A 23731-nucleotide genomic window follows, 5' to 3' on the forward strand; every position below is an offset into this window, starting at 1 on the left:
ATGTGCTGCTCGTAAAGAGAAGCAGAACTTTGACCGCCTCATAAAAATCCGGTATAATGTTCTGGCATTGTCTCGTCATAGCTAGTCTGTCCGCGGCGCTGTTTGCTTCCGATGCTCCTGCATGTAAGCATATTCACGGTCCTCATTAAGCAATACTGACTCGTTCTCAGACGACTATAGCCAGGACCAAAGCGCCTGTGCGGGTATGCCTGAACCAACTCATCTGCGCAAGGCAAGACCGGAACGCGGCTAACAGTGGGAACCGTCGGAATTGACGCAGTTTCGGCGCCTGGCTCAGACCGAATAGTGGTTACTCAGCCCGAGAATCCCCTGGCAGGGTACAGCTTCTACGGCAACTCGGACTACTCGAGCAAAGTTCTCCAGAAAGCCGTGCCGCAATTCCAACGCGAAGGCAAGGAAGGCTTGGCTCGACAAGCAGCCCGAGTCGCGTCTGTCCCGACGTTTATGTGGATGTACGATTCGAGAGCGTAGCAGTGACGTTCCGATAGGCTTATACGGGCGCGCAGGTCCTCCCGAGATCAGATCCAGAAGCTTAGGCCGTTTGCAGAAGAAGCTCAACACCAGGTGCGCAGTGGCGCAAAGCTTCTGCTACCGCTTGTCATCTACAATTTGCCGGACCGCGATTGCGGCGCCAAGGCATCGTCGGGCGAGCTGAGTATTGCGGACAATGGGGTCGATTTATACAAGTCGAGCTTCATTGATCCTATTGCGGCGACAATCAAGCAGTTTCCAGACGTCAAATTTGTGCTAGTCATTGGCATGTCAGCCCTCTGAGACTTTACTTGAACTTTTGCTAATAGCGTTGCAGAGCCAGATAGTCTAGGTAACCTCGTCTCCAACATCAACAAGACCAAATGCAGGAATGCATTGGAGGGGCACAAGGAGTCCGTATCATACGCTCTCCGGACGTTTGACCTCCCTAACGTCCACATGTATGTCGACGGCGGCAACTCGGGCTGGTGGGGAAACCCAACGAATATGGGTCCTGCCGCAAAGCTGGTTGGAGAAGTATGGAGGCGCGCAGGCAGACCTCGCGCATTTAGGGGTCTGGCTACCAACACGGCAAACTACAATGCGTGGAGTGTGTCCCAATGCGCAAACTACACTCAAGGAAGCCGAAACTGCGACGAGAAGCGCTATATCAACGCCATTGCTCCGCTTCTTCAGCGAGAAGGCACGCCGGCGCACTTCATCACCGACATGGGTAAGACTTGGTCGTCGTTCTCAGCGGCCGTCAAATGCTAAGGGTCCACAGGCCGCAGCGGCGTGCAACCCACAGGGCAGTGGGCGTGGGGTGACTGGTGCAACGCCCTGAACACGGGCTTCGGGCTGCGTCCCAGCACCCAAACTGACGATCCGCTGCTTGACGCATGGGTGTGGATCAAGCCCGGCGGCGAGTCTGATGGCACTTCATCCGTAATGGCGCAGCGCTTTGATCCAAAGTGCGGACAGGCCGACGCGAAGCAGCCGGCTCCCGAAGCGGGGCAGTGGTTCCAGGAGTACTTTGAACAGCTGCTGAGAAACGCGAATCCGCCGTTTGAGGAGTAGCGTACTCTAAACTTGTAGCGCATCGTCTGTTACGTCAAGCAAAACAGTCTGCTGCATCGATAGCCGGGTCTTTGTTTGCTGTTGAGTAAACTGTTGCGAATGCCTGCTTTCACGAGGTGGAGGTCGAAATTGAGATCGCACAGGCACTTCAGCTTGTCCATGCACGACTTTCGAATAAGCTTAGCGCTCAGCCTTCAATGCTCCCAAGTCTTGATCGTGTCAAGCAATTGCTCTTCTGAGCATGTCGCCTTTCCTCAAGCAGTGCAAGAAAGCAATCACAATTTCCACATCAGTGAGCAGCCTGTGGTGCGCGAGTCGGACAAGCTCATGGCAGACTAGGGAAGATGTTGAGCAGCATTTCCGGACGAGAAACTGAGCTCAGCTCCGCCAGTAGCTCCCGCCGAAGCAAGCAGCAAACGCCACGGCTCCGGCAACTCAAGTTTCCGCCGGCGAGACGAGACGGATTCCGATTGATGCTCGGAAGCTTAGCGAGTAGATTAGTCGCAGATCAGCCCAACGAGCAAGGGTCGGCTTGAGTTCAGTTGCCGCGATGGTCCCTCGAAGGACTGCGCATCATTCGGGAGATTCACTGCCCATGACGTCGGGGATGCCTGTTCGAGACCGGCTTTCGAGATGGTAGGGGCTGCTGTTCCCTGCGACCATCAATCGAGACGAGCCCGTACCCCAGACGGAGGCTCTCTCCCCTGAGGCGGCTCTGGTGGCAGGGATGTCGAAAGGGGTCTTTTGGTTTGTTTGCTTGGCGGCACGTCTGTCCCAGTGGACAGGTCACTGCTACAGCATGCCACCTACTTGCTACCGCTCCCCACAGTTGTCCCTGACAAGTAAGCCCCTCATCCGGCTGCTCGGGCGCCCGCGCCGCAGGGACGGACGCGGGCGATGCGCGCCTTGCTTCACGCACAGCAACAACTGTGCAGAACGCACTCTGAACCTCTGACATCAGGCCCAGATGCCAAAAGCCGCATGCCCGCCCGCCAAAGCAATAATTTACTATTCCTGTCCCATTCTGCCGTTCCGTCTTGCGCAATATTATTATTCTTTCACAGCCTGAAGAAGTCTCGTCGTTTATTTCATCTGTGTCTCTATTTTGTTTTCGTGGCCCCCGGCCGCTGGTGCTGCTCCGCCACGTGTGGCTCGCCCACGAATCCGATGCTGCTCCAATATAGCCGCAACGAGGCTAGTCTGGGGGTGCGTTCGTCCCTGGCGGGGGGACGGGGAAAGGGCAGATCAGCCTCGACGTCTTGTTTCTGCTGCTGCTACCTCGCATCGTCCTTCTTGTTTCGCGACCCCGGGCAGTCGAGCTATACCTCGCTGGGGATGCAGCGCCCAGGTACCCGCCGCCAGACGACAAACAGGGACCAGACTTGGCTACAGCGGTGCTCACCGTGGGCACATCTTGCACTGTACAGTACACACTGCACCGCAGCTGGCGGCGGATCTGGCGCACGCAAGTCTTGCCCAAACGCGCCATCATCCCTCCACGTCACTCGCCGATGATTGGCCCGCCGTGGTGGTATGCCAGACCATGCATCAGACAGACCCTTTCTCTCCCATGGGGCCCCTCCCTGTGTACTCTACCTGTACACTACACGACAAGTGGCTTTGAGAAATTTGTCGAGCACAAATTCCCATGTACTTAGCTCGCCCGTATAGTCGATCTCCATTCCGATCGTATACCCGCCGTCCGTTGGCTGTGCACACGTTATTGCATCGAACGAACACCCGACAACCCAGCTAGCGCCCCCGCAGCTCGCTCCAGTATGCACTGTACAGGAAAAGACTGGACAGTACAGGACAGAGCAGAGCAGTAGGCTCAGGACCCCTACCGCATGTCCCCGAGGTAGATAGAGTAATCACTCGACTCGTGTCCTCGTCGAACATGGGTTCCAGCATGAGTCTGATACTTTTTTTGGTGCGCGTATGCTCGCGGTGCCTTGACTAAGGCGCCTGGTTTGTCTGGGCCCCGGCATGCGTGTTTGCGATCGCGTAGGGGATGCGCTTCTTTTGGGGGATGGCGGTGTTTGGACGGTTCATGGGCTGTAGCAGCATCTACAGTGAAGGCCGTTGATGGCAGGTATATATAGCGGCTTGCTCAACGTGTTCGTTACGGGGCAGAACGCTTCGCCCTCTTGTTCCTCTCCTCCACTTGCTTCTTGAACTAGCAACATACAATCGTTGAGACTGTCGCTCTCTTCATAGACATTCGTTCAAAATGTATAACAAGGCTCTCATCTTTGCCCTCGTTGGCAACACGCTTGGTAAGTTGACATTCGGGTCGAGAAAGATGGGTTCTAATGTTGCAATAGGTAATGTCCTCTGGGACGGTAGTTTTAACGACTGCCAGTCTGCCAAGGATCTAGAGAAATGTGCGGCTCCCTGATGGATTATTTCTTCGCTGTCATGTCCTCAAAGTCTTTGCGTTGAGCTGGCGGCGCGTCTCTTGTGGACCGCATGACCCCTTATCCTTTGGCTTTGTCTCTCCTGTTGTTTGCCGCCTGCGGAACACCCCTAACACCACACAGGCGACCAGAACTGCGGCACCAGCCAGTCCGGCAGCTCAGGCACGGTGTCCGCGTCGGCACAAGTCAACATCAAAGTCGACGTGTCGTACAAATGGTACATCAAAGGGTCCGAATCCACCGACAAGTACGTCGAGCTGTCGGACAAGTACAAGAACCAGGCCGACACGGAGTGCAAGCAAGGCGCCAAGCTCACGGTGGACTCGACGTCCAAGTACGAGAACAAGGAGTCGCTGCGGACCGAGCTGGTGGCGCAGCAGAAGCCGCAGGAGAAGAAGCCCGCCATCAACAAGGGCAAGGTGGCGCACCACTTCAGCTTCAAGCACGGCAAGGAGAACACGCCGGACACGACGCTGGAGCACCAGCTGTGCTACTTCGACAGCGGCCTCACCGAGATGAAGTACGGCTGCGCGTCGAAGGAGAAGTCAGACTGCGGCTCCGGCAACAAGATGAAGTGGCACGTCGAGGGCGAGAGCAAGTGGGAGGAGGAGCTCAAGGAGGAGGAGTGGCACAACTGCGTCTACGAGATCGACTACGACAAGAAGGAGGTTAGCCTGTGGCACTCCAAGGAGGGCGAGGAGATGAAGAAGGTTAGCGGCCCCCACAAGTGCAACAAGTGCGAGAGCAACGGCAAGGACTGGCATGTCGGTGTCAATGTCCAGCCGCGCGAGGGCAAGACTCTCGCTCAGGGCAAGAAGGAGGAGTGGTATGTCTCCGGCTGCTACGTCGAGGAGGGCGGCGACTTTACCAAGAAGCCCGTCAGCAACCTCAAGCAGTGAGGTGGTGCGCGCTCTGCGCCGCCTTGTCGCGAGGCACGTTGCTTCGGTGGCGTTTTGATTCGTTGGACGACTGGTAGGGTTCTGTTTCTTCGCCCAGGTTGTCGACGCCGGATCGATGTCTGAAAATCGAGGGGTTAATAAGCCTCTCTTCGTTTTGAACTGTCATATCACAAATCAATTTGTAACATAATCATCTCATACAACTGTTGCTACAATATTGCGCAGAGGCTGTCCTCGTTCGTCTAGACATGTTGGAATATGTGGTCCAAGTTTTGGTCATGTCCTAGCCTCGATGAAAGGAAACGAAAAACTTTCGGGAAATCATTCCGTGCCGTGCCTGCCAGCCTGCTCCCTGGGCTTGTCTTTCCGTAGCAATGACGCACGACGCCTACCGGTTCCAGTCTGGCTAGAGAACGCCGTTGCCACTGCGAGCTGCCCAAAAGTGTTGCATATACAATCGTGAAGATTAAGAATAAAGATTCGTAGTAGGCCGTCCAAATAGCAGAAGAGGTATCACAAGACGAGATGAGGAAAATTCCGCCCCACTCCGATCAACTCCGTATCAAATGCTTCTCTGTTCACCTCACCCCAAACTCTGGCTTCCTCGCCATGTTCACAACCGGCGGCGGGCCATCTGTATCGGGGTATGGCAAGGGAACGCCGACTGGCCTGGTTGGAGGCCTTGCCGAAGGTGGGCTCATTGGCCTAGAACTGGCGTCAGGATACGGCAGAGGCGTTTTCGGTGGAAGTGGTGGAGGTGAAGAAGCCGGTCTTGCGTCATCGGTGCTACGCCGTGGTGAAGGGATGAAGGAGCCAGTAGAGCTGCGATACGGCACGTAGGTATGGTCAGTGGATGTGCGGGGGCGGTCGGTACTGAGAGGTGCGGGATAATCATCAATCGACTCGGCGATGATTTTGTCGTTATCATCAAAAGCGACAGACGGGCGGTGTGTCGACGAATGTGGCGAGATTGGGGAAAGATATTCGTGATTTTGGGGAGGCGTGGACTGCCTGTGACCATTGGTAGTAGGCATAACGACGTCCTCAGCGGGGAGCTCGACAGCGATGGGGTTGGAGGGCGGAGTGTACGTGTCGTTGGTCGACGGGAACGGATTCCATCGTGCCAGATCCTCGTCAAGACGGCCGCCGTTTTGCTGCGCACGCTCCCAGCGCAACTTGGCACGATGGATCCTTCCGAGTTTCGCGGAGGCGTCCATGTTGATACCCTTGATGTCTTCCCTGCCAAGATAGCGGCGCGTGTTGGTGCTGATCTCCGCCAGGCGGCTCCACTCGTTCATGCCAAACTCTCCCACGCCGACCTCGACATTTAACCGGTAGTAGTTTTCCGAGTTGGCCCCTCTCTTGGCCAAATGGTCCTTGAGCATGTACTGATGTGTGTCCTCACAACCCTCAATCTTGGCAATGAGACGTCTTCTGGCTTCCGCAAAGTCTCCCACGCCACTGCTGACGAAGCCTTCCCACCACAAATGCTGTTGTGCGCCGGTTCCAGGCGGCCGCTTGCCTGTGCCGATGCTGATGAACACTCCAACTTCTCTCCCTGGCCATTCGTTACACACGGCCTCGTCGAGTATGATTGGAGAGGGATTGTATTTTCCGGTGCCTTCGTCGATAAAGACAGACTGCCCAATCTGGATGGGCTTGAACGCAAGGCCGGTTGCGGATGTTGCGCGCCCGGCCTGCCAAATGGTACATTCGAATTCGGGCGCGGGTTCAGCGCGTGAGTCATAGGAGCGAAGGAGAACTGGAGCACCGCCTCTGGGCGTCCCTTTAAACATGGCAGTCACGGCACTACGAGGTGGTTAGCGACGCGCCTCTACAGTTGCAATAGAGTGCTTACGTTTTTGTGCGATTCTCCCTGTTGTCATACAGCAGCGCATTGGGGTTTCCCCAGCGAATGGACGCATAGTGGCCGCGCATGTTGATGGGAGTCATTCCAATCTGACTGTAGCGACTGGCAGTGCTCATGCTACGAGCGGGCTTTCCGTGAACACTTCCGACGGATGATTTTGGTGTATGCGGGGTGGCGAGGTCAAGCGATGATGCGCCGGGCACGTCATTGCCCTCTTCTTCGTTCAGGGTGTGTTCGCGCACACATTCGCGAATGGCTTCCTCGAGCTTCGAGGCTTTGAAGAGCGTCGACCTGTACGGTATGCCTGCAATGGTCTTGTCCGTCTCAAAGACTCTCTTGGTCATGCGCACGTAGACATCCTTGCATGTCTCGAGGTCCAACCTCAGGCGCCCCAGCATAATGGCAATCAGGCCGCCGGTGCCGGTGCCAGCAATGAGATCAAAGTGGTCGCAGGGCTTTGGGATTTCATGGCGTTTCGGAGCGCGGCCGTAGATCTCGACGTAGGTTCTGTGCATGAGCTCTTGGAGCAGGATCAACATGGAATAACCTCTGACACCACCGCCATCTACAGGTTGTTAGCACTGGGGGCGCGCAGCGAAAGCAGGGTCTGGCGCACCGAGAGAAAGGATGCGCAGCGGCGGGCCCTTGGTCGTATCCTTCCGGCGCAGGCCGGTGGACACTGTGACGTCTGGCATGGCGGAAGGTTGGCGCGGCAAGGGCGGGAGGTGAGTTTGCTGTAGGGTAGAGCAGAAGGGATCGTGGGCGCAAGAGCGCGAAGGAGGTTTTCTGGATGTCGCCAGCGATGGTGAGGGAGAGGAGTACGAGCGAACACGAGCAGGAGTAGGTACAGTAGGGAAAGAAAATGGATGGGGCGAAGCGGCACCAAGGCTGAACCTCACGTGGGGATGGTGACGTCCTCATGGCGGCGACGGCCGAGAGATGCCGTTTCGAGCGGAGGGAGAGAGTCAAGCCTCGCCCTCAGCCACACCGAGATGCTCCCTCCAGTACGGTACTTCTGTTCCTTCGCCCATCCGCATCCTGATCAACCGCCGTCCCCGGAATCTGCGCCCATCTTGCGTCAAAATGTCGCGTCTTGTTGACGCCGTTCCTGACCTCTGCCGACGCCCCGAAGCCGCCCGCCACCTGCACCCTCCACTCGGTCCTAACCGTCCGCTTCCCTTACAGCCATGATCCCGCACCGCTCGCGCCCTCCGAACCAATCTGTCTGGTCGCGACTAATCCAACCCCACTTGTTACACATCTTTTCTCTCTGTTAACCTGGACGCTGGAGATCCGCCGCCCGATACGCCCATACCCAACATGCTTATCGATACATGTACCTGTCCGAATCAGGTCGTGGAATCCAGTCGTCAATACATACCATCACGAATGACCCCGCAGTCAACTTAAAAATACAGCCCTCTCCTCGCATCCTCCGTCTCCATCAGCCAGCCGTACAACCTCAGTCGAGTGTCTCTGCCGTCCCAACACAAGTCAACCTCCCCGCCAATAGAATCGCGCCATGAGGATAAGCCAAGTAAGCTGAGAGCAGCGCCCCAATCCCGCCAAGGGTCTCGTCCCGTTGCATCCAATTGACAGCTCCCGAGATATACCAATATCCCATCAAGGCGCTGCGCCCCTCGTCCACATCCACCGGAATCATCACCGCCCAGGGCTTCAAATATGACCGCCGCTACATGCTGCTCCACGTCCAGCCGGATGGCTCTTTCAAGAACGTGCACGTGGCTCACTATCCCGAAGCAACCCTCTTCACAACATCCATCACGGAGCCTGCGGGCCAAGATGACCGTGGAACCATCACCATCACCTACAACCCGCCACAAGGGGACTTGAAAGGCAAACCAGATGCGCCCTCGTCGCTAACCATTCCCCTCATCCCCGACATGGAGGGGCTCAAGCAGCTAGAAATCATCATGCACCGGAGTCCCACGCGCGCCTACGACATGGGCCCTGAGCACGCCGCCTGGTTCTCCAAACATTTTGGATTCGAAGTCGTGTTGGCATACCTGGGGCCGTACGGCCGCGAGGTGCTCATGTCGCGGGGGCCAGACGCTCCAGTCAAGAAGAGAGACGAGCAGGGAAACAGCGCCACACCCGGCGCCAGCACGACGTCTTGGCTGGCGAGCATCGCGGGCAGCCTGTCATCAATCCCTCTGTTTGGGGCGCTGGGCGGCTACCTGTGGAGCGCCTGGCTCGGAGGAGCAAGCCGCGTCGAGCCCGGCTCCAACGCGCAGCACCCCGACGCCGTCGACCCGGAGCTCACCTTCGCCGACTGCGCGTCGTACCTCATCGTGTCGGCGACGTCGCTCGACGAGCTGTCGTCGCGCATCCCCGGCGACTTCCAGGTCGACGTGACCAAGTTCCGGCCCAACATCATCATCGAGGGCTGCGCGCTGCCGTGGGACGAGGACTTCTGGGGTGAGATGACCATGGAGACGGAGTCCTCGTCCCCCGCCTCGATGACGCTGGTCCACAACTGCGCGCGCTGCCCCAGCATCAACATCGACTACGCGACGGGCGCGCCCGGCAAGGGCAACGACGGCCTCGTGCTCAAGGCCATGCAGAAGGACCGCCGCGTCGACAAGGGCGCCAAGTGGAACCCCGTCTTTGGCCGCTACGGCTTCACGCCCAAGGGCGACGCCGGCAAGGTGGTCAAGGTCGGCGGCGACGTGCAGGTGACGCGGCGCATCGAGGAGCGCACGCGCTTTGGTGAGTAGTGTGAAGCTGACCCTTCCGCAAGTCGCGGCTAACCACCACTTGCAGATTGGCCGGGCATCTATGGCAACTAGCTTCCTCTTCTCCGGAGGCTTCGAGCTTGCAAGTGGCTAAGTCGTGCGTTGATGCCATTTTCTTTCCGCCTGTCGTCTGCGTGCCGTTTCCTAGCCTTGCCTTGACTCGCTCCCTTCTCTTTCTCCCCATCTCTCCTCTCTCCGCTCTGGCGTCAACAACAACGACATGATGATTCACGATTCGAGCGCGCCGTGGTCGTGGTGCTGTAGGTGTCTCCCAGAAAAAAGAACGGACAGGGAGGCATTTCGCCGGTAACAGATGTAGTAGTGTGTGTAGCTAGCTATCTCGGTACGTGTGTATCTGCTCACGCCTTTCCACCCATCTTCCTACCTGTTTTATCTTCGTTGTGCCTATCGCGTTCTAGCTGTGCCTGAGCATGTGGTCGCAGTAATGTGAGGTACGGCACGGTACGACAAGGTATGGAGGCAGTAAAGATGGCATGTGTGTGTGCGCCGTTTGCCCAGGAAGGCATTTGGCTCCCTGCCTACCTGCCTGCTTACGCGTACACGTACACTCATCCTGCCCGTGGAGGTCAATCCGGTCTGGGATGAGATGGATGGAGGTAGCTGGGAGCTGGCTTAGTGGGTACCATGTAGATACACGTACCTCGTGATCCAGATACCTTGGATAAGGTATGTAGCTTCATGTCTCAGCCGGTCTCTTGTCTCTTTGAGACCGAGGCGCCTGCTAGTCGGCAAGCTCGCTCTAGCACGGGCGTCTGCGTAGATAGAGAAAGAGTGAAAGCAAGAGAGACAGATATGTACGCTTCACGACACGAGAGAAGACGGAGTTGCGTGAGGAGCCGGATACCAGAGATGAAAAGGTGGATATTGAAAGTGAGCAAGTAGGTAGGTCAGTAGGCCGTCTATGCCGTATCAATTCGATGATCGTGACTGCGTGCACACCAACCATGCCGTGCTATCCCTCTGTTTGTTTCTTTCCAACCAACCGAAAAAGAAAAAAAGAAAAAACTCCGCTGCCTTTGCCCCGGGTATCGCCCATCCATGCCTTCTTTCCTTCCGTTCCGATCCGAACCCCTAAACACCGGCCCTGAAGAAGAGAAATAGAAAGAGAGAGGGAAAGGAAATCAAAAGACAAAAAAAAAGAAGAAGAGGACCAAGGAAACTCATCTGCTCGCGCCATGGTGCATCGTCGCAGAGGAAAACGTACTGTACAGCAGAGTCGTACATCAAGAAGAGAAGAGGCGAGCAAGGGTGTGTTTGGAGCGGAGGGTGACTCGCCGACAGAGGTCGCCGGAGCACCCGTGTGCGACGCTAACAGACAGACGAGAGATTGAGAAGGTGTCGGTGGTGTGTTTGTTGTGCAAGCCGGCTGTCTGGTGGTGTGCGCACATGACCACCGACCTGCCCTTTTCCAAATGGTCCGGTCCTGTTCCAGACCGGATGGGAGTTAGCAGGTCAACGGTCGGCGGCTGCGCGTCGCGCACATGTGCTAGCGCTGTTGGGGCGCTCGCTTCGCTTGCTTTTTCCAAGGGTGAAGTAGTAAGGCAGGAGATCCGTGGTTTTGTTTACGATGAGTCAGGTAGTTTAGAGGAGCAGGTCGGTCGTCCATTTGGTCGTGCACAGTCGAGCCAGACTTAGAGCAGCGGACGAGCATCGCTACTCGTGCTGAGGATGCGCAGTCGGCGTCGCGTCATCGTGCGAAGCGGCAGTGCTGGGCGAACACTGCGACGATTCGAGCGAGCCGTTGACCGACGAGGCAGGCGTCGTCTCCGGCGAAACGATATACAGGTCCGGAAACTGGTTGAAGAGCAGGCGCTTAAACCAGACACTGCGAGGCAGGCAGATGCTGGCGAGGCCGCTTTTGCTGTTGGGGAAGTAGGAGAAGTCGCTCTTTTCCGTGTCGGTCCACAAGTCCTCGCGCTTGACTTCGACGCGCGAGTCGCCGCGGGGGATTGGCTTGCGCGTCAGGCGCAGGTTCGGGTCTGGATGAGAGGCTGATGAGTGATTTGCAAGATGGTGGTGAAGGGCGTGCACGGCGCACCTTTGTCCAGCGTCTTGGAGAGCTCCTCTTGCGACGAGACCTGTAGAGAGCCTCTGTATTTGTAAACGAGGATGCTGGATGAGTCTTTGTCGTCGAGACCATAGCGCTCGCTGCTCCTCGTCGAGGCGGTGGAGTTGGTGTTCCAGGTTCTAGACATGACTGCAAATAAATGGAGCGATCGATGGTGGTTTGGCGGAGAGTCAGAAGTGGTAGTGGTAGTGGCTGTGGATAGACAGGCAGCAGCAGGCGCAGCGGGTTTTAATTGTAATAGCGGGGACAGGTGATGTTGCGGGAGGAGTGGTTGGGAGAGGGAGGTGAGGATGTTGCGTGATGGTGGTAGACCAGAACCAGGGAAGGCGAGCGGACTGTGGCTCAGACAGCCGGCGCCACTGGGCTGGTGTGGGTGTGCAATGACGTTTGCCGGAGACACAACAACAAAACACTCCGACCGTCTGCACTGGTCCTGCTGACGCTGTCTGGCGCTGTGATGTCTGCCCGTGCCATGGACGCCCTGGCCCATCACGAGGCGCTTCCCCAGCGCCCACCATCTTGCCGTCGAGAGGGTGGGGAACAAGAGTCGACATTGAGGAGAACGAACGCGTCGTGAATGATTGCTGCACGACCTACGCTTACTGAGCGACCAGTTGCACAGCAGGCTGGGACAGGACCGAAAGAAAGAGAAGATGACTCCCGACGCTACAGCCGTTGTTCTGGCAACCCTGCTAACCACGGCCCTGGGAATGAATGCTCCTTGGCTGCGACCTTTTGAGCACTGGCCTCGCTCGCTACCTTAGTCCTTGAGACTCTCTGCGACGGTCTCGCATTATTCACTCTGAGCGCGATGGAGACGACGTCCGACGGGTAGGTGTTCTCCAGGGAGCGGAGATCAGAATCGTCAGCCGAGCACGCGGGCGGCCCGGCGTGGTCACGCTGTTGAGGGCCATCCCATGTAGCGGCGGTCTTCTCAGCGTTTGTCGCTGATATAGCGCGAATATGTATGCAGCGGGCCGTGGGTGTGATGGCAGCGCTAAGGCAGGCACTTGATCCAAGAAAAGCAGATCCACCGCATCCGCAGCCACACCCGCGCGTCTTGTCGCGCATGATGGGGCCATTGCAGGCCCCTTGACGCGCTGCCTTATTATGCCTCGTTTCCCCATCTTTTTTTTTCTTTCTCGTCTTTCGGTGACTGCTTCATGCGTTTTCCCAAGTCGACGCCCTTCCGCTCCCTTCCAACTCCAGCCCGCTGACCTCAAAGGTCGACTCGACGACTGCTCCCTGGGGCCCGCAAACTCCATTTCACTCACTCAAACCGCGTGCCCACTCATTTCCCCACCAACGGACCTCTGAGGAGCATTCGTGTCCAACCTACGAGACGCGCAGACGAGGAGGCTTCAAGCTCCATACCCGAGGTCAAGACCACGAGGAGCCTTCATACCCCTGTCAACGTTGGGTAGGGATAGGGACCATTCGACATCTTCCCGCGGGCACAGTGGGGGTCATCGAAGGAGATGGCTACCCGAAAGGTGGATCATGGCAAATCAAAACGCTCCTCAAGTCGGCCTCAGAGCGTCAAGACCTTTGCCTCGGCCGACGACGATTTCCATAATGGGAATGAGTGGGCGACCACTGTCAAGGACCCGTGGGATCCTTGCATCCTGACTCTGGGTAAGTGATGATGGTTCAGGGAGCATTCCTTTGCTCTAACAGTCGTCGAGTACCAGCTAACATGGAACAGACGGTGGTGGTATTCGAGGATACTCGAGCCTGCTCATCGTCCAGCAGCTAATGCACGAGATTGCCAAATGGGAGACGAGACTCGAGATGGAAGAGGCCGCCGCCGACGCCGAGCGACGCATGAGCGGGACCTCAACGCCCCCTTTTGAGCCCCGGATCTTCAATGAGCACGAACTGCTGCCTTGTCACTACTTTGATTTCATGTACGGTACGAGTACGGGTGGCCTCATTGCCACCATGCTGGGCAGATTGAGGATGAGCGTCCCTCAGTGCTTGGACCTGTACAGAAAGGTATGAATGCTCCCAAAGCGCCCTCAGCTACTCATTGGGGATATTCGGCTAATCCTTGATAGGTTGGAGATGATCTCTTTGGCAAAAGACGGAGCAGACTACCACTAGTCACAAAATACCACCACAAGCCTCTGGAAAGCGCCGTCAAGGATATTGTGCGGCGGCACTGCAAGAATCACCCTAATGGCGAGTGTGACGGCAACGACTGGTTTCCATTCAACGTAGAAGAGGAGGATCCGGTGAGCTCGCTGGTACTGCAGCCGACGGAGCGACTTTGCCAAACAATCTGCCTCACTGCCACCCACAACCAGCGGGTCAACGAGGCGCATCTGCTGCGGACATACGACCACCGTTACGTCAACGTGCCCAACTACATCACCCTCTACAACGAAGGCGCCGACAAGCTGCACATTTGGGAAGTAACGCGCGCCACCTCGGCCGCGCCCTTCTACTTCAAGATCCTCGAAGCCGACATCCACGGCGAGATCATGGGCTTCAAGGACGGTGGCATCCGCGAAAACAACCCCGCCGGCGCCGCCTGGTCCGAATTCGTGTCGCTGTACGGCGAGAACCGCGACCCGGCCCTCCTCCTGAGCATCGGCACCGGCCGGCCGGACGAGACGCGCGACGGCTTCGCCACGGCGTGGCCCGGCCCGCTGGGCACGAGCGACCTGATGAAGAAGATGGCCGAGAAGTTTGCCGTCTTCAAGAACCTGCTCATCAAGTACACCGAGGGCGAGGAGCAGCACCGCGCCATGGTGCGCATCGCCAAGGGCGAGAACACGTGGTATAAGCGGCTCAATGTGGATACGGGGCTCGAGAAGATGAAGCTGGATAATTGGGAAAAGGGGTTCTGGGCGGGTCCGGAAGCGTTCGCGAAGCCTGAGGTCGACACTTGGGCGGCAGCGGTTGGCAACTGCGCCAACGGTGTTGATGCGTCGCGCGCCACTACTGATGGAGGCAGCACCAAGTCGACAAAATCGGACGCCAACTCACCCACAACGGGCTCTCCTCAGACTCCTACTGCTACTCCGCAGACCAGCCAGCAGCAGCAGTCGCCCACGACCAAACCAAACACACTCAAAAAGTCACCATCCCCATTCAAAAGGCCACCACGGCCGCCGACACCACCCACCAACAAACCCCCAAAAGCACCCCGCCCACGGCAAGGCCCACCCAACACACCCAATCACATCGTGCCGGGCGGCGCGACGCTGACGCGCATGGAAGCGGCGACGCGCGAGTACCTGCAGCGGCCGTTCGACCACAAGTACGACACGTACGGGCCGCCGATGCGCAAGGTGGAGCAGGCGGCGGAGAAGCTGGTCCGGCAGCGGCGGGCGCGCGAGCGCGGGGCGCGCAGCGAGGCCGTCGATCCGACTCGCCGCTGGGACACGTTTGTCGGCCGCTGGCTGACGGGCAGGTTTGAGGAGGGCGAGGAGGGCATCGTGAGGTGGGATGTTTGAGGTTGTGGGGGTGAGGTTGAGGGGACGGATGCTCCTTGGTTGATCAAGGATGCTGTCCGCCTTGCAAGACTTACCGGACCTGGCTCGGCTACCCTCCCCAAGGCGTCGGAAGATGTGGTAAGCCCTCGCTGGGTGTAGCTGCGGCAGCAGACGACAGACAGCTCCCTAGCTCCGTCAACAACAGTCATCGAATGCTCCCAGGATGCAGTGCGCGCAGTCGTCGCAGTTCTAGCTTGGGGGTATCATTTCTCTGGACACCGACCTTCCCTTCCCGGCCCTGCCCGCCTCCTGCACGAACCGGACGCGAGCCAAACTCCAGGCTCCCATGGCGACCACGGACGAAACATTCGTTGGCACGCACGCTTCCACACACTTACCCGACACAGACAAGAAGAAGACCGACACACTACAAAAAAGGAGAGGAAAGGAAGGCGAGCGAAAGGGATGGGGGACCAAAAAAGAGGATGGTAGACGGGAAGACAGGCTTGAGGCAGCATAGCATGGCGTGGCATTGCAGGGGTACTGGGGGCGGACTGGCGTGTGCGGAGTAGAGGAGAATAGAGGAAGCAGAGTACACGGACGCGGACACACACAGACACAAAGGGGCGGGTGGGTGAGTAAAGAAAGTGGGCGGGCGAAGAGAGAGAGAGAGACACACACACAAAGACAGACAGATAACAGCATTAGCATAGATGATACCCAACCCAACACTAAATCAAGATTCTCTTTTCCACCTTCACACTCTTCCGCTTCGTCTACTTCCACCTCTCCTTCTGATGCTGATGGGTGCTACGGTGTGGGGTCCAAGGGAAGGCAAGGCAAGAGGGAGAGCAGGAAAAGCACACAACAAGATGCATACAGATGGATAGCAGGATAGCGGCAGCAGTGGCACTATCGTGTAAATACCAGTACCATGATACATACCTACATACATGTCTGGCCGCCAATGTCAACGAACAGTTCAAGCGGTCGACGGCCCTTGAGCAGCTGCATCGAAGCGCAGTGATTCACAGAGGGAATGTTTTCCATTGGCTTGAAAATTCCTGGTCTTGCACCGAGGCACGTCCTGCTCGCAGTGGAAGCCTTGGCTAAAGCTGCAAGGGAAGAGCTGTCGCAATTGACACTCGAGGCTTTGATTACTGTACCGTCGGACTCTCCGGTCTTTGAGGCTGAAGATTCTGCCCAGCTTGACTTTCTTCCCAAGGCGCCTTGTTCTCGTCTTCCCGTCCCAGCGCCGAAGACGCAAGAGGGCCTTCCTGAGACTCCCCCTCATGGGACTCGCCACCCTCGATTCTCTTGTCGCCTTCTCCTTGCGTCTCTGCCTCCTGGCCGCCGGTAATTTTCTCTGCTGCAAGGCTTTCTGCGAGCTCTCTCTCGCCCTCGTCGTACGTTTCGCGCAGCTGCACTTTTTCCTCGACAAAGCGCAACAGTTCCGACTCTTCAATGTCTTCCTCGCTGCTGATGTCAGGGAATTGTCGGCAGAGGCTCTTCCATGCCAGGTTGTCCCCCTCCATGTAGCACGAGAGGATGATTTCGTTGAACCAGAACTTGCCGTCAGCCATGGACTTTTGCATGAGAGCCGAAAGCTTCTCCCTACCGCCGTCGCCGTCACCGTCACCGAACTGCTCCCTCTCTTCTCGCACAAGCTCGTCAACGAACTTTCCATACGCCTCCATGTACCGCGCCAACTCGCAGTGTGGCTCGCTGGGCCACAAGTAACGCGGCAATTTGCCCCAAATGGCGCGCGGTGGATTGTAGCAGAGCTGGAGCGGAGCCGTGTACGACCATTCCCAGTCGATGATGGCCACAATCTTCAGCTCCTCTGCGTTATTGACGAGCATGTTTCCATAGCGCAGATCGTCGCAGACTAGCCCAAAGGGCGCCTTTTCATGCTCTGCGGCGACGAACCTGGGCACCGTCTTGGGAAATAGCCGCGCAAAGACAAATTTGGAGCGTGCATCCTCTGCGTTGTCGACCGAGTTGGGCTGTTCGTTCAAGTGCTTCCAGTCCATATCAGCGATCCAGCGGAAATACTCGGCGCTGGAGTCAAAGGGGTCCACGCGGTCGCCTGGTCACATCACGTCAGACGTCTGCCTGCCACCAACTCTCATGAGCGCACACTTGGATTTATTTTTCTCACCTCCAACTTTGATGCCCGAGTGCGCCTCGATTTCTTGCATTTTCCACGTGAGCGGCGGTCCATGGATGCCAACCTGGCCATCGTCGCCTACAACCAAGGAGCCAATCTTCTCAAACCTGAGCTTGTAGAGTTGGAGAAGGAATTTCGACATCTGCCGAAACACGATGCGCATATCTCGGTCGCTGATGTCACTCCTTAAGCTCCGTGACTGCCGCGATGCCGTTGGGTCCTTCCATAGGTCTCCCAGATTGACGCCCTCGACGAAGTCCATGATTATGAATGGCCCCAGACCGAGACTGTCGTCTGTCGACCGGCCCCATGCGTGGATTGTGGGGATTGGCAGGCTCGTGTTTGCTTGTAGGTGTTTTATTACGGCCACCTCACGAAGAAGCTTTCCATCTGGATCCATAGTCCGCCCTGGGATAGGAAACCTGACTATCCATTTGATGCCATCGTCGAATTCAAAGGGAAAACAGAAGTTGAATGAGCCCGCCAGAGGCAATTGGGTGAGTCGTATGCAGCTGTGGCCCTGGCGGAACGAAGCCATCCAAGTGGGAAGATCTTCCTGTCGAGCTCGATATTGTTCGATCCATTTGATGGTACGGAGTGCGTGGGTCGTCTCTGCGCGTTCGTCCCAATCCATGGCTAGCGATTCTGTCGAGTTTCTTGAGGTATCTTGAGGAATTCAAGGGTAGAAGAGGGAGGTTGACGCAGTTGCTGGAAACATGCGGCCAGAGCTGAACCCCGCTGATCTGGGTGTTTCTTTGTACGAAGACTTTGCAGAGAGCTTGTCGAATGAGATGTCCCCTGTGGGCCAGCAAAGATATGATGCAAGCTGGATTTTGCGGTCACGGCTGCACAGGCGAATGGGAGTGAGGCACACAGCCATGCACGTTCGCTTGTCAGCCCTCGCCGTACAACAACATCAGCGGGAAGACAGAAACCTGGACCAGGCACATAGCATCTGAATATATTCTCGACCGAATACCATACCGGGAAGGGTCTCGGTCTGAAAACCTATAGGATCAGCTCTCGACACGACACTATTTAGAATGGCACAGTTCTTCCCTGAAACGCCGCGGAAAACTTCCACCAAAAGAGTAAAATCAAGACCTGTAAGTGCATCCAGCGTCTGTCTCAGCAGGCCTGCCATATTGATTGTCGCCATGCAGCAGCCAAAAACACCACCATGGTAAGACTAGCCAGCACAAGTGAGCGAGTCGGCGAAGCAAGTGAATGGAATATGCGGTACTGGTTGCAACAAGGGGGGATTGCGCAGCTGCGAGCAGACACTTCCATTCAGACGGACTGGGCTACAATCTCCACGCACAGATAGTTTACAACCCACCAAACGTATCATTTCCTGTCCCCCGCCGGCCGTTTGTGTGGACTTTTGTCAACTCGCGTCTGTTGGCGGGCTGGTGGTGCCGCAGACGCTCGCTGATGATTGGCTCAACCCGAAGCGCGCGCTTGTCCAGCATTCCCTCGGCGCCGCAGGCCACACCTACTCCTACATACCTAGGCAGGTTCCTAACCCTGCATCTCTCACCTTCCCGCTCTTCATTCGACACCGCAGAAGCGGGGAAAAGCGTAAGTTTGTTTGTACATTGGGGAAGGAGCATGACGGATGCTTCATGGGCGCAGATGCGCTGCTGAGTGAGCGGACTGCCCCCTGGGCGTAGCCGTGGAGGAGGACGAATGCAACTTCGTCCGTTCGGCTTGCTAGGTCACGGTGGCCCGCCTGGCAGTAACGCTTACCATCGTCCTAGACCCAACACTGCCAACGCCGCCACCACCGCCCTACCCAGCAACGCCATCGAAGACGAACCCACACGCCCCGCCGCACCCGTATACACAGGCGCCGCCGCATCCACCGAGCTAGACACCGCCGCGTCGACGGCCGTAGCAGTGGTGGGCGCCGGCGCGAGCGTGTCCGCCGTCACGGCGCCTCCTGCAGCCGAGGGCTCTACTGACGGCAATGTGAGCGTTTTGCCGGACTGCGACTGCTGCTGCCCTTGCTTCGACGACGCCGACGACGATGAGGGCGTAGTGGCAGACTTGGCCGTGGTCGTGGTGGCGTGCGCCTGCTTCGATGACGCTGACGATGCTGACGATGAGGAGGGCGCGGCCGTCGCCGTCGCCGTCGCCGTCGTCTTCAGAAGCGCCGTGCCGACGCTGGTGCCGTTGGCGTCGAGCGAGGGGGTAGCGAAGGGCAAGAGGGGGGCCGTGGCGTAGCAGGTAGCGCAGCCGGCGACGATGGTCTGCGCGACGAGGGGGCGGACGACGGTGAAGGGGCCGCCGTGGGTGAGGGTGAGGGTTGTGGGCTGCAGTAGTAAGAGGTGAGTTGTTAGATGGATGCTAGGTCTATATATTTAGGAGAGTAGGCCTGCTGATTTGGGGGCCGGCTGGCTGGCAGACGTTGGGTATGGAGAGTGCGTATGACGTACTTCGGAGATGGTGTACGTTGTGTCCGGCAGCGCCAGCTGTGTGGGGGCGGAGAAGTAGGTCGTGTAGGCCGACACGGTCTCGGTGATGTAGGCGACGGTGTTGAAGTTGATGTATGGCGTGTAGGCGGACGGCGAGGCGAATGACGAGGAAACGGCCGCGTGAGTGCCAGCGGCAAAGACGACGGCAGTGGTTGCGAAGGTGGAGAAGCGCATGGTGGAATATTGTTTGATTACGAAATGTGTCGGGGCAGTTTGAATGATGCAAAGCAAAGATTGGCGTGAGAAGGCGGCGACTGTCGTGAAGAACCAAAAACTAGGGTCGTGATAGACGGATGACTACTCTTCGGAGCGAATGGACGGTAAAGACACCAAGTAACGAGCGTGGTGAGGCAAGAAAAGAAACGACTGTCAAAATCGGTGGTTGGTGGTGGTGGTGATGATACAACAGGGAGAGAGAACGGAAGAAGAAAACGCAAAGCGCATCTCAACACCTACCTAGGCCGTACCCCGCCTTAAAGCGCGGCCCCCGGCTACGATCAAGCGCGGCTTAGACCAGCCCAGCGCGCCCGAATCTGCAGGCGAAATGCCGTTGGCCATGGCCATCTCCCAAGTGAGCAGAAGGGGATCCACGGCGGGCTTCGCCCAGGCGTGGACGAGGGACGTGGGGACTGCTAGTCCTCGACCAATATAGGGCAAGGAGGCGAGGTGATTGGTCCAGAAGGACTTGATCACGGATGATTGCGACTGTTCCCGCGCGCGCTCCCAGCTCTTTCTGCCAAGTCGAGACTCTGTGGCTCTTCTTCTCCTGACGCAAGAGACCGTGCGGGACCCTGGCTATCTCCCTCTCAAGGAAGCGCGGGCCTGTCCTGGTGTAGATGGAGAGGGGATTGATGGACAACACCATTTCGGTGGCTTGACTGCACGACAGTCCTAAAACACGGATGGAATTGTGAGAAGAAATCGACAGCGACAAGAAGACACGAAGGGATGAAAGGAAAAGAAGACGGTTCTTGGCCCGTCTCGACTCCCCTCTCGCTTCGCGCAGCACCTACCTCCACTACAAGGGTGCCGGCCACGCATGAAACAGCAGAGCCAGGACGGAGATCCCAAAACAGGCGCAACCGACGACCAGCGGCGCGGGTCATTAAAGCACGGTTGCGGCATGTAGATGCACCCTCAGCGCTGGTCGACGCTGGCTGGACTGGTGGTGGTGGTTGGAGGTTCTGGCCAGCAGGCATCTGTGGTGTTCGAGAGACGTTTCTCGGGACGGCCCCCCTGATGCCAGGATGATGCTGCGGGAGCGTCCCGCTCGCAACGGGGAACAGCACGCAAGGCTGAAGCCGCAAGCCTTGAGCTTGAATGGGAAGAGTCGAGGATGAGTCCATGCAATTGCTGCGCTGTCTCGCTTCGAAGGCGCCTTGATCTGAAGACAAGATGGTGAAAGGGGGAAGGGGTAAAAACGCCATCAGCAAAAGACGGATTCTTGCGCAAAAGAGCCGAGCAGCGCGCGTGTAGGGCGCCGATGCGCCGCATGGCCAACAACAGCTCGATCGATTCGCAGCCGTCAACAACAAGTCGTCGCCGTCGGTCAATCCGGTCAGCAGCCATGTGGGCAGCACACAGACGCGTTTTGGAATGTCGTCGTCGTCGACGATGATGGGGCCGCCCAGTGCCCACCCACCTCAGCGGCCAGCGCTCGGAGATGAGATGGGTCCGGGATGCTGCTCAGCGTCGCATCAATCAATAGATTTTTTTGCAACCGTGGTGTCTCGCCAAATGATGCAACAGGCGCTAGCAGGGGGCACCCAGGGGAGCAGGGGAGCAGGAGAAAAGGCGGTCAGTCGATGTTCTGCCGGCGCCGACGCACCACGACCCGACAATAGAACCGAAGACGACGACGTCCAGTTGGAACTGCGCGTTGTGATTGGTTGCTGCGTTTACCTACCTGCTTTGTCTTGCGACGAGACACAATCCACGACGGCGTCGCGGGAGACATTGGTTCAGCACGTCTTTGCTGCAATAGCTTCGTCACTGGTGGCCGCGCCCTGGTTTCTGGGTGGTGAGCAGAGAACAACCTAAACGTTAGAGAAAGAGAACAGGGAAGCAAAAGGCGCAATTCAACCTCTGTCACAGGTCCACTTGTCGCACTCGCTCAACGCAACAACACGGAGACAATTGAGATCTGGATCTCGCCAACACAGCCGGCACGCACCCATCTCATCCGGTTGGAGCCATGGGGGGCGGTTCCAACACCAAGCCGCGCAACGGCGCAAATCACAAGCCAGCCAAAGCAAAAGCCAGCAGCAGCGCAATCAAGGCCTCAACCACCACAACCCCCACCAGCAACAAGCTGCCCAAGAACTGGCCCGCCTCCCTCCCGTACCACGCCCACCCCGTCCTATCGCCGTCCTTCCCGCGCGCCCTGCTGGAGACACTGCACACGGCACCAGCAGCGCATCCCGCGCCAGTCGTCCACGCGCTGCCGCCGTCGCCCAATGCCAGCGTGCTCATCACGCCCATTGCGACGCCAGGGCACCCGGCCTGCGGCCAAGCGGGGCTCTTCGCGCGCGCCGCGCTGCCGCCCGGCGCACTCATTCTGACGTACAGCGGCACGCTGCACACGCGCGCCGACGCCGACGCCGCCTCCGACTACGACCTCAGCCTGGACCGCGAGCTGGGCGTCGGCGTCGATGCGGCGGGCGGCGGCAACGAGGCCCGCTTCGTCAACGACTACCGCGGCGTCCCGGGCGTCACGGCGCCGAATGCCGAGTTTGGCGATGTGTGGGTTGAGCTGGACGGCGCGAAGAGGGTCGAGAGGCGCATGGGGGTGTGGGTGCTGGGCAAGGGCAAGAACGGCAAGGGCCCGCGGGCGCGTGGGATACGGAAGGGCGAGGAGATTTTGGTGAGTTATGGCAAGGGGTTTTGGAGGGAGAGGTTGGCTGGGGACATGGACGAAGGAGATGGCGACGTCATGGATGGTCAGGCAAGGGTGGACTGAGCGAGCAGGCAGGCAGCGGAGGTCATGCACGCCAGCTTGGATGGACGTTGAAAGGGCCACTCAACCGCGGATCCAGACGCTCTGCACCAGGAATCTTCACAGCTCGGAAACCGAGGCCAACGAAGGTCGGGAGACGCAATCCGCAGCAGGGTCATCTGTCTCGATGTCCCTGTCAGCCGCAGTGGCTCGAACAAGATTCCGACTGGTGGTGGAGGTTGGAGGCGTGGAAGAAATAGCTGGACGCAGTGCACAGTGCGACTCGGCTGGACCAAGCTGAAAAGGCAGGACTGGGATCGAGCGGGTGTGGAGAGGCATCCGGTTGGGGCTCCGAGGCTGGGGTAGGGTGGGTGGGCGTTGGTGTAGCAGCTGGAGCCTCTGGTGACCGTCAGCGCAACGTGGGATGACGGCCAGAGCCACGAGTCGAACCGAAGCGGCGGTGCCCTCGACCAGATGCAATGGAAGAAATCTTGGAAGAGAAGGGGAAAAAGAGGATGACCATGTCTCAGAAGTCGACGTGGCAGTCAGATTGTCACCTTGATGTTTATGCTCACGCCAGAGCCAACGGCTCGAGGGCGAATGGGTGGCACGACGGCACAGCCGCGCCCCAGCTGCTCCAAGCAGTGGCGTCGCCGGCCGGCTTCTTCCACAGCTCGAGTGGGCGAGTGGAAAACGAACAGGTTGATGACGACTTTTTTCTCTCGGCCGACGACATGTTGATGTTGGAGCAGGCAGGGGTTGGCGAAAAGTGGCACAAAGAGGACCAAATGGGATCGCTCGATCGCAATTCTCATGTTGTAGAATTTTCCCATGCGGCACCCGCCACATGAGATCATGGTGCCGATCGACAGCACAACAGGCACATGTTGCAGGTTGAGGATGGTTCTGGCGAGTGGCCAGTCGGTTGCCCAAAGGAGAGACCATGGCGGCGAAAGCGGTAATGGGGCGTCTGGGAGGAAACGCAGGACTGCGGCATGGTGGTGAGGTTGGGGGGTTGGCATTCCGCATACGTCATTTGGAGGACCGCCGTCGTCTCGTCGACAGCCAAAGGCACAGGGATGACGTTGGGCAAGATTTTGGGTTTTGGA

At 57.9% G+C, this 23731-nt stretch overlaps 12 protein-coding genes across 12 annotated transcripts; 6 read left to right on the top strand and 6 right to left on the bottom strand.

Moving 5' to 3' along the window:
- Window positions 1-56: 56 nt before the first annotated feature.
- Window positions 57-1569, top strand: J3D65DRAFT_647498 (1, 4-beta cellobiohydrolase; the record flags this gene model as incomplete). Its single annotated transcript, XM_066802339.1, has 5 exons — window positions 57-123; window positions 308-473; window positions 528-778; window positions 830-1225; window positions 1277-1569. The coding sequence occupies 5 exons, from the start codon at window positions 57-59 to the stop codon at window positions 1567-1569; spliced, it is 1173 nt and encodes a 390-aa protein (XP_066652603.1).
- Window positions 1570-2041: 472 nt separating this feature from the next.
- On the top strand, window positions 2042-3203 carry J3D65DRAFT_75456 (uncharacterized protein). Its single transcript, XM_066804150.1, has one exon. It carries the CDS (start codon window positions 2467-2469, stop codon window positions 3082-3084), a length of 618 nt encoding a protein of 205 aa, XP_066652604.1. The 5' UTR covers window positions 2042-2466; the 3' UTR covers window positions 3085-3203.
- Window positions 3204-3630: 427 nt separating this feature from the next.
- On the top strand, window positions 3631-5257 carry J3D65DRAFT_684788 (uncharacterized protein). The gene is made up of 3 exons (XM_066803792.1): window positions 3631-3845; window positions 3894-3953; window positions 4110-5257. Exons 1-3 carry the CDS (start codon window positions 3800-3802, stop codon window positions 4883-4885), a joined length of 882 nt encoding a protein of 293 aa, XP_066652605.1. The 5' UTR covers window positions 3631-3799; the 3' UTR covers window positions 4886-5257.
- On the bottom strand, window positions 5258-7572 carry J3D65DRAFT_74621 (patatin-like phospholipase-domain-containing protein). Its single transcript, XM_066804145.1, has 3 exons — window positions 7372-7572; window positions 6744-7320; window positions 5258-6694 (listed from the first exon to the last, which is right to left on the bottom strand). Exons 1-3 carry the CDS (start codon window positions 7448-7450, stop codon window positions 5464-5466), a joined length of 1887 nt encoding a protein of 628 aa, XP_066652606.1. The 5' UTR covers window positions 7451-7572; the 3' UTR covers window positions 5258-5463.
- A 540-nt stretch (window positions 7573-8112) lies between these two features.
- J3D65DRAFT_75066 (MOSC domain protein) lies at window positions 8113-9919 on the top strand. The gene is made up of 4 exons (XM_066804147.1): window positions 8113-8292; window positions 8363-9485; window positions 9540-9771; window positions 9834-9919. The coding sequence occupies exons 1-3, from the start codon at window positions 8278-8280 to the stop codon at window positions 9563-9565; spliced, it is 1164 nt and encodes a 387-aa protein (XP_066652607.1). The 5' UTR covers window positions 8113-8277; the 3' UTR covers window positions 9566-9771; window positions 9834-9919.
- A 530-nt stretch (window positions 9920-10449) lies between these two features.
- Window positions 10450-10814, bottom strand: J3D65DRAFT_73820 (uncharacterized protein). The gene has a single exon (XM_066804139.1). It carries the CDS (start codon window positions 10707-10709, stop codon window positions 10485-10487), a length of 225 nt encoding a protein of 74 aa, XP_066652608.1. The 5' UTR covers window positions 10710-10814; the 3' UTR covers window positions 10450-10484.
- Window positions 10815-11236: 422 nt separating this feature from the next.
- J3D65DRAFT_529920 (uncharacterized protein) lies at window positions 11237-11712 on the bottom strand (the record flags this gene model as incomplete). Its single annotated transcript, XM_066796663.1, has 2 exons — window positions 11237-11511; window positions 11571-11712. Coding segments are annotated over 2 exons (417 nt in total), but the record flags the coding sequence as incomplete, so codon positions are not given.
- Window positions 11713-12701: 989 nt separating this feature from the next.
- On the top strand, window positions 12702-15089 carry J3D65DRAFT_576424 (acyl transferase/acyl hydrolase/lysophospholipase). Its single transcript, XM_066797666.1, has 4 exons — window positions 12702-13235; window positions 13306-13595; window positions 13658-14456; window positions 14766-15089. Exons 1-4 carry the CDS (start codon window positions 13079-13081, stop codon window positions 15059-15061), a joined length of 1542 nt encoding a protein of 513 aa, XP_066652610.1. The 5' UTR covers window positions 12702-13078; the 3' UTR covers window positions 15062-15089.
- Window positions 15090-15175: 86 nt separating this feature from the next.
- J3D65DRAFT_73825 (uncharacterized protein) lies at window positions 15176-15974 on the bottom strand. Its single transcript, XM_066804140.1, has one exon. The coding sequence runs from the start codon at window positions 15749-15751 to the stop codon at window positions 15290-15292; it is 462 nt and encodes a 153-aa protein (XP_066652611.1). The 5' UTR covers window positions 15752-15974; the 3' UTR covers window positions 15176-15289.
- Window positions 15975-18140, bottom strand: J3D65DRAFT_74141 (kinase-like domain-containing protein). The gene is made up of 2 exons (XM_066804143.1): window positions 17202-18140; window positions 15975-17129 (listed from the first exon to the last, which is right to left on the bottom strand). Exons 1-2 carry the CDS (start codon window positions 17842-17844, stop codon window positions 16198-16200), a joined length of 1575 nt encoding a protein of 524 aa, XP_066652612.1. The 5' UTR covers window positions 17845-18140; the 3' UTR covers window positions 15975-16197.
- A 766-nt stretch (window positions 18141-18906) lies between these two features.
- Window positions 18907-20177, bottom strand: J3D65DRAFT_74139 (uncharacterized protein). The gene is made up of 2 exons (XM_066804142.1): window positions 19649-20177; window positions 18907-19525 (listed from the first exon to the last, which is right to left on the bottom strand). The coding sequence occupies exons 1-2, from the start codon at window positions 19859-19861 to the stop codon at window positions 18956-18958; spliced, it is 783 nt and encodes a 260-aa protein (XP_066652613.1). The 5' UTR covers window positions 19862-20177; the 3' UTR covers window positions 18907-18955.
- Window positions 20178-21522: 1345 nt separating this feature from the next.
- On the top strand, window positions 21523-22990 carry J3D65DRAFT_634762 (uncharacterized protein). Its single transcript, XM_066801253.1, has one exon. It carries the CDS (start codon window positions 21882-21884, stop codon window positions 22644-22646), a length of 765 nt encoding a protein of 254 aa, XP_066652614.1. The 5' UTR covers window positions 21523-21881; the 3' UTR covers window positions 22647-22990.
- The last annotated feature ends 741 nt before the right edge of the window (window positions 22991-23731 follow it).

The sequence above is a fragment of the Phyllosticta citribraziliensis genome, assembly GCF_038025025.1.
Source record: "Phyllosticta citribraziliensis strain CPC 17464 chromosome Unknown J3D65scaffold_10, whole genome shotgun sequence".
NCBI classification, from domain to species: Eukaryota; Fungi; Ascomycota; class Dothideomycetes; order Botryosphaeriales; family Phyllostictaceae; genus Phyllosticta; species Phyllosticta citribraziliensis.

Excerpts from the sequence above, each read along its gene's own strand:
- J3D65DRAFT_75456 (XM_066804150.1), top strand. The coding sequence starts at position 2,467 with ATGCGCGCCTTGCTTCACGCACAGCAACAACTGTGCAGAACGCACTCT.
- J3D65DRAFT_684788 (XM_066803792.1), top strand. The coding sequence starts at position 3,800 with ATGTATAACAAGGCTCTCATCTTTGCCCTCGTTGGCAACACGCTTG. Across the intron at positions 3,846-3,893 it reads CCTCGTTGGCAACACGCTTG|GTAATGTCCTCTGGGACGGT; the intron begins GTAAGTTGACAT and ends ATGTTGCAATAG. Across the intron at positions 3,954-4,109 it reads TGCCAAGGATCTAGAGAAAT|GCGACCAGAACTGCGGCACC; the intron begins GTGCGGCTCCCT and ends AACACCACACAG.
- J3D65DRAFT_74621 (XM_066804145.1), bottom strand. The coding sequence starts at position 7,450 with ATGCCAGACGTCACAGTGTCCACCGGCCTGCGCCGGAAGGATACGACC. Across the intron at positions 7,321-7,371 it reads GCTGCGCATCCTTTCTCTCG|ATGGCGGTGGTGTCAGAGGT; the intron begins GTGCGCCAGACC and ends AACAACCTGTAG. Across the intron at positions 6,695-6,743 it reads AGGGAGAATCGCACAAAAAC|TGCCGTGACTGCCATGTTTA; the intron begins GTAAGCACTCTA and ends ACCACCTCGTAG.
- J3D65DRAFT_75066 (XM_066804147.1), top strand. Across the intron at positions 9,486-9,539 it reads CGAGGAGCGCACGCGCTTTG|ATTGGCCGGGCATCTATGGC; the intron begins GTGAGTAGTGTG and ends CACCACTTGCAG.
- J3D65DRAFT_73820 (XM_066804139.1), bottom strand. The coding sequence starts at position 10,709 with ATGGCGCGAGCAGATGAGTTTCCTTGGTCCTCTTCTTCTTTTTTTTTG.
- J3D65DRAFT_576424 (XM_066797666.1), top strand. The coding sequence starts at position 13,079 with ATGGCTACCCGAAAGGTGGATCATGGCAAATCAAAACGCTCCTCAAGT. Across the intron at positions 13,596-13,657 it reads GCTTGGACCTGTACAGAAAG|GTTGGAGATGATCTCTTTGG; the intron begins GTATGAATGCTC and ends AATCCTTGATAG. Across the intron at positions 14,457-14,765 it reads GGAAAAGGGGTTCTGGGCGG|GCCCACCCAACACACCCAAT; the intron begins GTCCGGAAGCGT and ends GCCCACGGCAAG.
- J3D65DRAFT_73825 (XM_066804140.1), bottom strand. The coding sequence starts at position 15,751 with ATGCTAATGCTGTTATCTGTCTGTCTTTGTGTGTGTGTCTCTCTCTCT.
- J3D65DRAFT_74141 (XM_066804143.1), bottom strand. The coding sequence starts at position 17,844 with ATGGATTGGGACGAACGCGCAGAGACGACCCACGCACTCCGTACCATC. Across the intron at positions 17,130-17,201 it reads CTCGGGCATCAAAGTTGGAG|GCGACCGCGTGGACCCCTTT; the intron begins GTGAGAAAAATA and ends TGATGTGACCAG.
- J3D65DRAFT_74139 (XM_066804142.1), bottom strand. The coding sequence starts at position 19,861 with ATGCGCTTCTCCACCTTCGCAACCACTGCCGTCGTCTTTGCCGCTGGC. Across the intron at positions 19,526-19,648 it reads CAACGTACACCATCTCCGAA|CCCACAACCCTCACCCTCAC; the intron begins GTACGTCATACG and ends TTACTACTGCAG.
- J3D65DRAFT_634762 (XM_066801253.1), top strand. The coding sequence starts at position 21,882 with ATGGGGGGCGGTTCCAACACCAAGCCGCGCAACGGCGCAAATCACAAG.